We start from the raw sequence: 13148 nt of genomic DNA on the forward strand, positions 1-13148 counted from the left end.
GCTTCGGCGGGTCGGTGTGGACTTGTTGGGCCGAAGGGCCTGTTTCCACACCGTAATCTAATCTCATCTCATCTAATCTAATCTAATCTAATCTTCATTTCAAAGTTTGTATTACAGTTTAATCGGCATAAAGTTTGGTCAGACTTTCTGCACAAAAGGCCAAGTATATGGAATATGTGCTCTTGGGTGGCTTGGTTGAAGTATATTGTTTGTGAGAAATGAGTATTGAATAAAGGAGTATTGAATACATTGAATTAATCTGTTTGAATGAATGTTTGTTTGACCTGTCTTAATTTGCTATGTTTTAGTGTGCCGCCTTTGGCTGCTGGTGTAGAATGGGCTGTTCCACAGTCGTCAAGGTTGAAATACAGGCAGCTTTTCAACAGTCATGATAAAACAATGAGTGGACATTTAACAGGTAAGAGGTAATATTGCATGGATCGATTCAGTTTTACGTGAATGCCAGGCTTTGAGGGTGAGCCGCAGCAAGGTAAGACTCTCCTCCCACCTATCTCCTCTGCCCCCCTCCTCCAACCGCAAGGTTGCTAGTTGTTAAAGGGGCAGAGAGAGCAGTCATTGGTGTGGTATGCTCTTCCTGTCAGATGTGGACGATCAGGGAGCAGTTGAGTGTTCCTGGCGACTGTGTCTGCAGGAAGTCTCTCTATCTGCGGCTACTCTCCGACTGGTTGGAGTGGCAGTTGGAAGCAGCAAGGAGCCTCGAGGAGGCAGAGAATATGAGAGTAGCTTCACAGAGGTGGTAATACCAGTGGTCCAGTCTCCTCCTCTTCGCTCCCTCCCCCCTCCTCCCCCACTTAAACAAGTTTCCCATTTTATACTCTCTGTTGGGGGAGTTGGAGGTTGGGAGAAGGTGGAATCATCTCACAGGGGTACATAGCAGCAGCCAGGTCTATGGTTGGCTCTGCTGTGAACTCTGACAAAATCCAAATGAGCAATTGTGATAGGAGACCCTCTCGTCAGGCACAGATGTTTCTGCAGCTGCGAACGAGACTTCAGAATGGGGTGTTGTCTCCCTGGTGCAAGGGTGAAGGATGTCTCCGAGCAGTTGCTGCAAATTCTTGGAGGGGAGCGTGAGCAGCTAGAGGTCATTGTACACATTGGTACCAGTGACAAAGGTCGAAAAAGGGATGAGGTTCTGCAGTGTGAATATAGGGAGTTAGGCAGGAGGCTAAAAAACAGGAAGTCAAGGCTGGTAATGTCTGGATTACTCCTAGTGCCATGTGTAAATGAGAGTAGGGATAGGAGGATAGGACAGATGAAGGTATGGTTAAGGAGCTGAGACCCCAAGCAGTAGTGAGACAAGAGAGGTGGTTAAGTTTGATACAGAATTTTAAAAAATCAAGTTTAAAAAGACAAGGCAGGTAAGAGCACAGCAGAGAACAAGGATAGACCGATGAAATAAATGCATTTTAATTCAATGTAAGAGGCCTGCCAGGTAAGGCTGATGAAGTCGGAGCATGGTTGGGAACACAAGACTATGATATCGTAGCTATTACAGGAACATGGCTGAGGGACCAACAGGACAGGCACCTTCATGTTCCAGGTTATAGATGTTATAGGAAGGATGAAAGAGAGGAGTAGTTGTTTATTAAACGGAAAACATATTGGCCGTACTTAGAGGATTATCCTGGGGGATTGTTCAGTGAAGCTATGTGGTTGGAACTGAGAAGTAAACAGGGGTAATGGTTTTGGGATAATACAACCCCACGCCTCTGCAGTACATTCCCCTCTTGAATTCTGGCTCTCTCAACATTTAATGCCAGCATTATATTTGCATTCTCAACTGCAACTGAACCTACAAGTTAACTTGAAGAGAATCCTGAACTCTGACCCTTTGTGCTTCAGCTTTCCAAAGTCTTGCTCAGAAGAAATTCTTCTTGATCTGTAACTTAAATCTGAAATTATCCCCCAGTTCTAGTCACTCCACAAAAGCAAACACTTTCTCCGCATTTACCTGATGTTATGGACTCGACCAGGCCCCCTCAAGCGTTTTAAGAAGGTAGCGCAGACCCTAGCTTTTTCTCAGTTTAAAGGTAGATGTGGCATGGGTGTTCCAGGTGTGAGACAACTGGTCAAACCACTTGACATTAGGCAAAACCCAATTTATTTAAACACTCGTTAAAATACAAACAAAAAGAGGAATTTAGAATAACGTAAGAATTGGAAAACTTGACCGAATAATTATTACAGTACCTATTGCTAATTAATTGTTCCAATGTAGTAATATCGCGTAAACACCCCCCCCACCCCTTGGCAAAGAGGCAAATTCAGGCACATTCTTACGTGCAGTTTCCCAATCCAGGAGGGAATCACATGAGAACGGATTCAGAGAAAGTCAGTTAGGCATAATTTGCTGAGACTTCGAACCCTTCAGGGACCCAAACAGCTTCTAATGCTATCTTAGATCTCCAAAGTATAGAAACAGGCCCTTTTGGCCCAAAATGTCCACACTGACTCTCTGAAGAGTAACCAACCATGACTCTTTCCCCAATCTTATATTTACTTCTGACTAATGTGCCTAACCTACATTTCTCTGAATAGTATGGACAATTCAGCACAGCCAATTCACCTAACCTGCACATCTTTTGGACTGTGGGATGAAACCAGAGCACCTAAAGGAAACCCACGCAGACGCAGGGAAAATGTGCTAATTCCACGCAGATAGTTGTCAGATGCTGGAATCGAAACCGGGTCCCTGGTGTTGTGAGGCAGCAGTGCTAACCACTGAGCCACTGTGCCACCCCTATTGCTTTAAATAAAACGAGAAAGCCTAATCTGGGAGAACTTGTCAATCCCCTTCTGTTGTTAGACCTGTTTGTTTTAAAGAAAAACATGGTAGCCTCTTAACTTATTGTCTTAGGTCGGTTCCAGTAGCCTCCACAACCTCCCTTCAAAAAAAGCCCTGGCAGAAATAATCTTTTAAAAGTGATGGCATTGTCACACTTAGATCCCTGAAGAAGCTAATATGTTTCAATAAAGTTGCCTTTTCTCCTTTGAAATTCCAGTGAAATTAAGGCCACCATATGTCTTCTCTATTATCCACTGAACATGGATGCTAGCTCATTATGGTTCGTGGACAAAGACTCCCAAATCCTGCTGTTCTGAAGCTTTCTGCAGACTTGCTCCCTCTAAATAGATGATATTCCGCTCCTCTTCTTGCCAAAGTGTTTAACCTCGCGTTTCCCCACATCATATATTATCTGCAAGTTTTGTCCACTCACTTAACCTGTCTATATTCTTCTGGGAACTTTTTAACCATTTCCATTTATCCTATCCATGCCCTGCATGATTTTGTAAACATCTATGAGGTCACCCCTCAGCCTTCAACGGTCCAGGGAAAACAGCACCAGCCTATTCAGCCTCCCCGCTACAGCTCAAATCTTCCAACCCTGGCAACATTCTTGTAAATCTTTTCTGAACCCGTTCAAGTTTCACAACATCCTTCCTATAGAAAGGAGACCAGAATTGCATGCAGCATTTCAAAAGTGGCATAACCAATGTCCTGTACAGGTGCAACATGACCTCCCAACTCCTGTACCCAATACTCTGACCAATGAAGGAAAGCATATCAAATGCCGCCTTCACTATCCTATCTACCTGTGACTCCACTTTCAAGGAACTATGAACCTGAAATCCAAGGTCTCTTTGTTCAGCAACACTCCCTAGGACCTTACCACTAAGTGTATAAGATTTGCTTTCCCAAAATCAGCACTTTGCATTGATCTAAATTAAACTCCATCTGGTACTCCTCAGCCCATTGGCCCGTCTGATCAAGATCCTGGTGTAATCTGAGGTAGCCTTCACTGTCCATTACACTGCTAATTTTGGTGTCATCTGCAAACTTGCTAACTATATTTCCTATGCTCACATCCAAATCATTATATATATATGTATATATGATGAAAAGTAGTGGACCCAGCACCGATCCTTGTGGCACGCCACTGGTCACAGGTCTCGATTCGAAAAAACAGCCCTTCACCATCTCCCTCTGTCTTCTACCTTTTGAGCCAGTAGTGTATCCAAATGGCTAGTTCTCCCTGTATTCAATGAGATCTAACTTTGCTAACAAGCCTCCCATGGGGAACCTTGTCGAATGCCTTACTGAAGTCCATATGGATCATGCCCGCCGTTCTGCCATCCATCAATACTCTTTGTTACATTTTCAAAAAACTCAATCAAGTTTGTGAGACATGATTTCCCCAGCACAAAGCCATATTGACTATCCCTTGCCTTGCCTTTCCAAGTAGGTGTAAATCGTGTCCCTCAGGATTCCCCCCAACAATTTACCCACCAGTGACGTCAGGCTCACTGGTCTGTAGTTTCCTGGCTTGTCCTTACCACCTTTCTTAAATAGTGGCACCATATTAACCAATCTCCAGTCTTCTGGCATCTCACCTGTGACTATCGATACAAATATCTCAGCAAGAGGCCCAGCAATCACTTCCCTACTTTACCACAGAATTCTAGGTTACACCTGATCATGTCCTGGGGATTTATTCCGTTTTATGCATTTCAAGACATCCACCACTTCCTCCTCTGTAGTATGGACATTTTTCAAGGTATCTCCATCTATTTCCCCACATTCTGTATCTTCCATGTCCTTTTCCCCAGTAAACACTGATGTAAAATACTCGTTTAGTATCTCCCCCATTTCCTGCGGCTCCACACAGACGCCGCCTTATTGATCTTTTAGGTGCCCTATTCTCTCCCTAGTTACCCTTTTGTCCTTAACGTATTTCTAAAAACCCTTTAGATTCTCCTTAACCCTATTTGCCAAAGCTATCTCATGTCCTCTTTTTGCCCTCTTGATTTCCCTCTTAGGTATACTCTGAATGCCTTTATACTCTTGTAAGAATTCATTCAATCCATCCTGTCTATACGTGACATATGCTTCCTTCTTTTTCTTCATCAAACACTCAATTTCTCTCGTCATCCAGCATTCCCTATACCTACCAGACTTTTCTTTCACCCAAACAGGAATATACTGTCACTGGGCTCTCGTTATCTCATTTCTGAAGGCTTCCCAAATTCCAGCCATCCCTTTACCTGCGAACATCTGCACCCAATCAGCTTTTGAAAGTTCTTGCCGAATGTCATCAAAATTAGCTTTCCTTCAATTCAGAACTTCAACTGTTAGATCTGGTCTATCCTTTTCCATCACTATTTTAAGTATAATAGAATTATGGTTGCTGGCCCCAAAGTGCTCCCTCACTGACACCTCAGTCACCTGCCCTGCCTTCTTTCCTAAGTGTAGGTCAAATTTTGCGTCTTCGCTAGTAGGTACATCCACACATTGACTCAAAAAATTTTCTTGTACACTCTTAACAAATTCCTCTCCATCTAAACCCTTAACACTATGGCAGTCCCAGTCTATGTTTGGAAAGTTAAAATCCCCTACCATAACCACCCTATTATTCTTACAGATAACTGAAATCTCCTTACAAATTTGTTTCCAGATTTCCCACTGACGGCTAAGGGGTCTATAATACAACCCCAATAAGGTGATCATCCCTTTCTTATTTCTCAGTTCGACCCAAATAACTTCCCTGGATGTAGTTCTGGGAATTTCCTCCCTCAGTACAACTGTAATGCTATCCCTTATCAAAAACTCTACTCCCCCTCCTCTCTTGCCTCCCTTTCTATCCTTCCTATAACTTTTTTGTATCCTGGAACATTAAGCTGCCAGTCCTGTCCATCCCTGAGCCACATTTCTGTAATTGCTATGATATCCCAGTACCATGTTCCCAACCATGCCTTGAGTTCACCTGCCTTCCCTGTTAAGCCTCTTGAATTGAAGTAAGTGCAGTTTAATTTATCAGTCCTACTTTGTTCCTGCCTGCACTGTCTGTGACTTGCTTCTTTTTTCAACTGTACCAGTCTCAGATTGATCTCTTTCCTCAGTATCATCCTGGTCCCACCCCTGCACTTTACCAGTTTAAATCCTCTCGAGCAGCTCAACTTTTCCTGCCAGGATATTAGTCCCTTAACAATTCAGGTGCAATCCATCCTTCTTGTACAGGTCACTTCTACCCCAAAAGAGATTGCAATGATCCAAAAATGTGATGAGGACTACAAAGGCATGGTCACCATACTGACAGATGACACACCAAGATAGCAAAATATGTTGGGAGTAAGATATAAGAAAGTTGTATAAGTATGCAGACAGGTTGGGGAAAACCTGGAGTACAACATGAAGAAATATAAAAATGTTCATTTTGGTAGGTGGAAGAAACAGCTTATTACTTCAACAATTTGTACAATTCAGATGTTCAAGTGCATGAGTCATAAAATGTTAGAATGCAGGTACAACATGTAACCACAAAGACAAATGGGATGTTGCCTGTTATTACAAGATTAAAAATTGCACAACACCAGGTTATAGTCCATCAGGTTTATTTGGAAGTACAAGCTTTCGGAGTGCTGCTGCTTTGTCAGGTCCAACACCGGTCCTGCCCTGGTTTGCCTTGCCAAAATGCAGCACCTCGCGTTTATCAAAATTCAATTCCATCTGTCATTTCTTTGCCCATTGGCCCATCTGATCGAGGTCCCATAGTAGTGAGATAACCTTCTTCACTTCCTCTGCACCACCTATTTTTGTGTCGTCTGCAAATGTACTAACCATATTTCATTTACATGAATTAATTATAAAATGGTCACATACTTTTTTTTGAGAAAACAAGGAAAGCTTGCAACTGCCCTCTGGACATTTGCGACCGCAAATCGACTTAAAAGTTTGACTGGAGCTTCATGCCTGTAATTTATTTTGGCTTTCACCTTGGAATGACTGCTAAAGACACAGGATGGATGTGTGTGTCTCTCACTTAGAAGTTAAATTTATGATTTAAGTTTGTGCTTTTTCATGCACTGTCTTCCTCAACTGAATAAGTTGTAGGTGTAAACTGTTGCTGTTACATCCTGGAGTAATGTGGTTCATGATGGGAGTGGTCAGGATCATAAGGAGATGCAGTTCAGAGAATGTAATCTCTACTTGCCATTTGGGTTTTTTAATTCCTGAAAGTTTTCGATGAGGATTTCCATGTTCCGACATAGCAGAATATTTTGCAGCAGTAAACTCTCCACTGTTTCAAATTAGCTTTTTTTTTAAACAACTGATTGCTATTGATTGCACATTCTGATTGTATCTGCACTTCAATCCTGTTTCAAGCTTCTCCCTTTAACCAGCTGAAATATTTTTGTGGTTTTCCAGCTATCAAAAATTGTCTTGAATAGTTAAGTGCAAGAAGCATTGGAGGAAACGCTGAATCCTCAAACTCAAAGATGCCCTTTTACTCGCCACTACATTTTAACAATGCATGACGTTAACTTGAGTGAACATGTAATTGGCTGTATTTTTTTTCTCTGACCTCAAATGCTCTTTTTTTTTTCTGTTCATTCCACTGTTCATTGTTTTCTCTCTGACCTTTCATTAGTTTTTGTTTTATTGGTCTCAATGTCTGTCCTGTGCTTAAGATCATGAGAAGCAATAGTTATGCCTAAAAATTGCAGACATGATTCAGTTACTTTTTTCTTGAGAGAGTATTGTCAATTTACCTATTTTCTCTCACTCTGTGAAATGTTAGTCCTAACTTTATCGGAGAAGGTGGAAATCCTGACCTTTGTGAAATTATCCCTCTTTCTGTCCAGAAACTCGGGAATTGCAGGAATGAGCAGACATACAAAAGAAATTTGGCAATACATTGAACAATACTGAATGGAAAGTTTTCATTTTACAGGCCCACAGGCAAGAACCATCTTAATGCAATCCAGTTTACCACAAGCTCAATTGGCGTCTATATGGTAAGTATATTTCTAACAAATCACTTTCAAACAAGTCATTGCCTAAAACCTGTCATAAAAGTTTGAACAATCTATTTTTCAAAGGTATGATTGATGTTTTAGCTTCTTGGTTTTGTGATCAAAACATGGGACAAATTATTTTAACAGCAGGATCACTTTTTTGCTCCTTTCACCACATTTTCTCCCCTTCGTTTTATCCTCAGTACAGGTCGTTCTGTTATATTGTCCGTTTAGTTAAGGTGATTTCGCTCTAACATGATTGCTGAATTGGGGACACTGTTTCTAAAGTGTGAACTTTTTAAAATGTCTCTTGGCTGTAATGTGACTACATCGCCAACACTTGAAGCCCTGTTTATCAAAAGCAATTTTTCCACAATGTGGGGCGATACAAGAACACAACCGTAGTGTTTTATAGGTGTACTACCTGTCAATAACTGCTCAGTAAAATAAGTACAGGTTTTTGCTGTACTTTGTAGTAGCAAGATGAATAATGCTATAAATTTCCACTCCTTCCCTTCCGTAGAACAGAGCACAAGTAGGACACTTGGCCCTTTTGAACGTGTTCCAACTCTATTCATTAAAATGATGGCTGATCTAATTGCATTTTGGACTCCACTTAAATCACTGTAAACCTTGACTCCCTTGTCTTTGAAATCTCATCTAATTTGGTCGTGAATAAATTCCTGTGTTCTGTTGAAGAGAATTTCAACTTTAATAACCCTCAGAGGAAAAAAAATCTCCTTTTCTTCACCTTTTTAAGAAGTTTCTTTTTTTAGCCCATATCTCCTCATTAGTCTCCCCAACAAAAGGACATAGCCTCTTCGTATTCACCCTTTCTCGTCCCCTCAGGATCTTGTCTTTGAATAAGATCACCTGGCTGTTCTAAATTGCAATGCATATAGGTCGAACCTTTTCAAACTTTCTTCATGAAGTGAGTCATTCATCTCAGGAATGAGATAAGCGAGCCTTCAAGTGCTTGCTTCCATTTGGAACTAGTTTTGGATACTTCACAAAACTCGAATTTATGTAGTCTGTCACTCTGGCAAACATTTAGACAATTAGCATGTTTTATTCTCCTTCAAACCAAACATTCATCTGTGGTGCAGAGGGTTAGGCCTTGATCATCAGTTTTGTGACTTACATTCAAATCTAGCCAAGTATGATGGGAAAAATGTTCTTTTTGTGGGAATAATGATCACAAGTAAAACTTGTTTGAGTAGTTTCAATTTTTTGTTTGAGCCTTTAGTGGAAAAATTGGTTTAATCGAAGAACATATTATTTTTAGTGTTGCACATTTGGAGTTGAAGAGTATGTTGAGATACAGGAGAGGGAATTGTACTGTGTCTTTTTGCTGCACCGAGATAATGACCAGCGTTTGTATTTGTGGTGCCATTTGTTTTGTTTTTTTGTCGCTGTTCACTGCATAATGTGATGAGAACAAATGGAAACACGTAAATTAGAATGAGACATCAATGTGGACAGAATTATGCCTTTGAATGTGTTTGACCAAAAGTCAGAATTTTGTTTACTAATTATGGAATGTGGGCAGTATTTAGCAGTATTCCTATGAGGAAGAAAACCTGATGAAAGAATTCCTGGCTCTGTTTTATGTACATTATCACCCTGGCTTGAGAGAGGTAAAAACTTTGGGATAAATGTTATTATATGGAGATCAAGAGTTGGTAGGGAAAAACTACAGAAAATGTTTCAATTGAAGTATGTACATCAGGTCACAAAAAGGTTTCCGGTTATACTTAATATGTTTGAGCAATATTTTTATTTCTTTAAGACAACCTTGAACCAATCTCTCAAATCTATACAGGAATCTTTCTGACATAGATCAAGATGGAAAGCTTACAGCGGAGGAATTCATTCTGGCTATGCATTTAATTGATATGGCGATGTCAGGACAGCCATTGCCTCCTGTACTGACTCGAGACCTGATTCCACCAACGTTCAGGTAAGTAGGGTGTAGATTGTGCAATTTATCCAATGTTTGTAATGTGATAAATACTGTTGTTTTGTTGAATTTTTTTATGAAAGGACTTACTTTCTATAAACAACAAAACAGTTCTAGACTAATTCATATGCTAAGTTTATGGTTCAGATTTAACTTTGAAAGGAAATTTGCCATATGTAAATTGACATTTGTAGTAAGTAAACATGACCAACTTTTACTGGCTGCAATGCAGAAGTATTTCTGAACTTGAATATTGCAGTTACTTTTCAAATTTCATACAAAGTAGTTGGGGCAGTCATAAATGGTGAATTGAATAGTGTTATGCGATATGTGATTATTGTACCACATGGATTACCACAAAAGATTTTATCCAATTTACAAGGTAGGAAAATAAACCTACTTTACTGGTCTTAATACCAGTGAATGTTGAGCAATTGATGGCATGAAAGCGAGCACAGGTGAATTGACTGTGGTGGTGTTCCCTATGAGGAAGGCCTGACCTTGAGTTGATGGATCAGTTTGAAAGAAAGATTTTCATTTTTGTAATGCTTCACATGACTACCCGACATCTCAATACTTTATAACCGATGAAGTCACATTTTTGAAGAGTACACACTGTTGTATCTAGGAAATGTGGCAGTTGATTTGAATGCACAAAGTTCTAACAAATAGCATTTTGATTTTATGATGTTGTTTGAAGGATAACCGCTGGCCGGAGCGCCAGGGATAACTCCTGTTTGGAATAGTGCCTTTTTTTTCTCATGCTCATCTGGGGGAGAAAACGGGGTTTTGAGTTTGAACGACCTTCCAAAAGCCAGTTCCTCTTTGTTGTGGCAATTCATCCATAAGGCATGGCCTTTTTCTTGTTCCCAAGGCCCTGGAGTCAGTACTTGAACCCAGTGCTTTGATTGAAAGGCAAGAGTGCTACCAACTGAGCCGCAGCTGCACATAGCATAATGAAAACAGGATAAAGTTAATTTGAATTGCCAGGCTACATCTGATATCTGAATTATGTTGAAAACACTGCATTTTGCTGTAGAGTAGACAACAAAATGTTTGTCTAAAACAGTTTGGCTTCATTCAGGAAAAATTGAATGACCAAATCAATGTGATTAACTTAGTGAGATTTCTTAAGTGGAGTGCTTTTTTTTGTAATTACAATGTACGATGATTTGCATTTTAACTCCTTACTTTGAAATCACTTAGATGTTACAGTCCAACAGTTCTATTTGAATATTGCAGAAGAGCCAGGTCTGGTAGTGGAATGTCTACTGGAAGCTCATTGAGTATTGATCAACGGGTACCTGAAGAACCACAAGACGAAGAAACTGAAAAGAAATTGCCTGGTAAATTACAGTGGGGAAGTATTTTCAGTGTGAAGTAACCTTGCCTCTATTTCCAGTAAAAGCCATTCACCCATGATTTTTGTTTGAACCGGTTGAGAGGTATTTTGTTTCCTCAATTTGGATTGGTTGAAGTGGAGCTTCGTTTTCCTCGTTTGAAATCTTTCGTGCTCGAGTTGTATTGAGCTCTGCCAAGCACTAGGTGGAGCAAATGATTTTAGTATTGTATTGAAAGGAAGTAAAAACTGGTCTTCAGAATATAAATAAGTAAATACATAAAATATCAACGGTCTGCACCTAAATTGGAAGGGGACTAATATACTGGCAGGGAAATTTGCTAGAGCTGCTCAAGAGGATTTAAACTGGTAACGTTGGGGGTGGGGTGCGGTGGGGGGGGGTTGGTACCCAGGGAGATAGTGAGGAAAGAGATCAATCTGAGACTGGTACAGTTGAGAACAGAAGGGAGTCAAACAGTCAGGGTAGGCAGGGACAAGGTAGCACTAATAAGTTAAACTGCATTTATTTCAATGCAAGGGGTCTAACAGGGAAGGCAGATGAATTCAGGGCATGGTTAGGAACATTGGACTGGGATATTATAGCAATTATAGAAACATGGCTCAGGGATGGGCAGGACTGGCAGCTTAATGTTCCAGGATACAAATGCTACAGGAAGGACAGAAAGGGAGGCAAGAGAGGAGGGGGAGTGTAGTTTTTGATAAGGGATAGTATTACAGCTGTACTGAGGGAGGATGTTCCCGAAATACATGCAGGGAAGTTATTTGGGTGGAACTGAGAAATAAGAAAGGGATGATCACCTTATTGGGAGTGTATTATATACCTCCCCCCCCCAACAGTCAGAGGGAAATTGAGAAACAAACTTGTAAGGAGATCTCAACTATCTGTAAAAATAATAGGGTGGTTATGGTCGGGGATTTTAACTTTCCAAACATAGACTGGGACTGCCATACTGTTAAGGGTTCAGATGGAGAGGAATTTAAGTGTGTACAAGACAATTTTCTGATTCAGTATGTGGATGTACCTACTAGAGAAGGTGCAAAACTTGACCTGCTCTTGGGAAATAAGGCAGGGCAGGTGACTGAGGTGTTAGTGGGGGAGCACTTTGGGGCCAGCGACCATAATTCTGTTCGTTTTAAAATAGTGATGGAAAAGAATAGACCAGATCTAAAAGTTGAGTTCTGAATTGGAGAAAGGCCAATTTTGACGGCATTAGGCAAGAACTTACAAAAGGTGATTGGGAGCAGATGTTCGTAGGCAAAGGGATGGCTGGAAAATGGGAAGTCGTCAGAAATGAGATAACAAGAATCCAGAGTAAGTATATTCCTGTTAAGGTGAAAGGAAAGGCTGGTAGGTATCGGGAATGCTGGATGACTAAAGAAATTGAGGGTTTGGTTAAGAAAAAGAAGGAAGCATATGTATGGTATAGACAGGACAGATCGAGTGAATCCTTAGAAGAGTATAAAGGTATAGGATTATACTTAATAGGGAAATCAGGAGGGCAAAAAGGGGGCATGAGATAGCTTTGGCAAATAGAATTAAGGAGAATCCAAAGGGTCTTTACAATTACATTAAGGACAAAAGGGTAACGAGGGACAGAATAGGGCCCCTCAAAGATCAGCAAGGTGGCCTTTGTGTGGAGCCGCAGAAAATGGGGGAGATACTAAATGAGTATTTTGCAACGTTATTTACTGTGGAAAAGGAAATGGAAGGTATAGGAAGTAGCGAAATAGATGGTGACATCTTGCAAAATGTCCATATTACAGAGGAGGAAGTGCTGGATGTCTTTAAATGCGTAAAGGTGGATAACTCCCCAGGACCTGACCAGGTCTACCCGAGAACCCTGTGGGAAGCTAGAGAAGTGATTGCTGGGCCTCTTGCTGAGGTATTTGTATCATTGATAGTCACAGGTGAGGTGCTGGAATACTGGAGGTTGGCGAACGTGGTGCCATTTTTTAAGCAGGGTAGTAAGGACAAGCCAGGAAACTATAGACCAGTGAGCCTGACATCGGTGG

The 13148-nt window shown here is 40.9% G+C and overlaps 1 protein-coding gene across 3 annotated transcripts in view; it reads left to right on the forward strand.

Moving 5' to 3' along the window:
* The window catches only part of itsn1 (intersectin 1 (SH3 domain protein)), a 207869-nt gene that overhangs the window by 78348 nt on the left and 116373 nt on the right, over nucleotides 1-13148 (forward strand). For all 3 annotated transcript variants that reach the window (XM_043701257.1, XM_043701255.1, XM_043701256.1), the window contains exons 8-11: nucleotides 309-418; nucleotides 7752-7815; nucleotides 9638-9775; nucleotides 11018-11121. In XM_043701257.1, the coding sequence (XP_043557192.1) occupies nucleotides 309-418; nucleotides 7752-7815; nucleotides 9638-9775; nucleotides 11018-11121 (416 nt within the window). The remainder of the gene's footprint in view (nucleotides 1-308; nucleotides 419-7751; nucleotides 7816-9637; nucleotides 9776-11017; nucleotides 11122-13148) is intronic.

The sequence above is a fragment of the Chiloscyllium plagiosum genome, chromosome 12 (genome assembly GCF_004010195.1).
Source record: "Chiloscyllium plagiosum isolate BGI_BamShark_2017 chromosome 12, ASM401019v2, whole genome shotgun sequence".
Lineage (NCBI taxonomy): Eukaryota > Metazoa > Chordata > Chondrichthyes > Orectolobiformes > Hemiscylliidae > Chiloscyllium > Chiloscyllium plagiosum.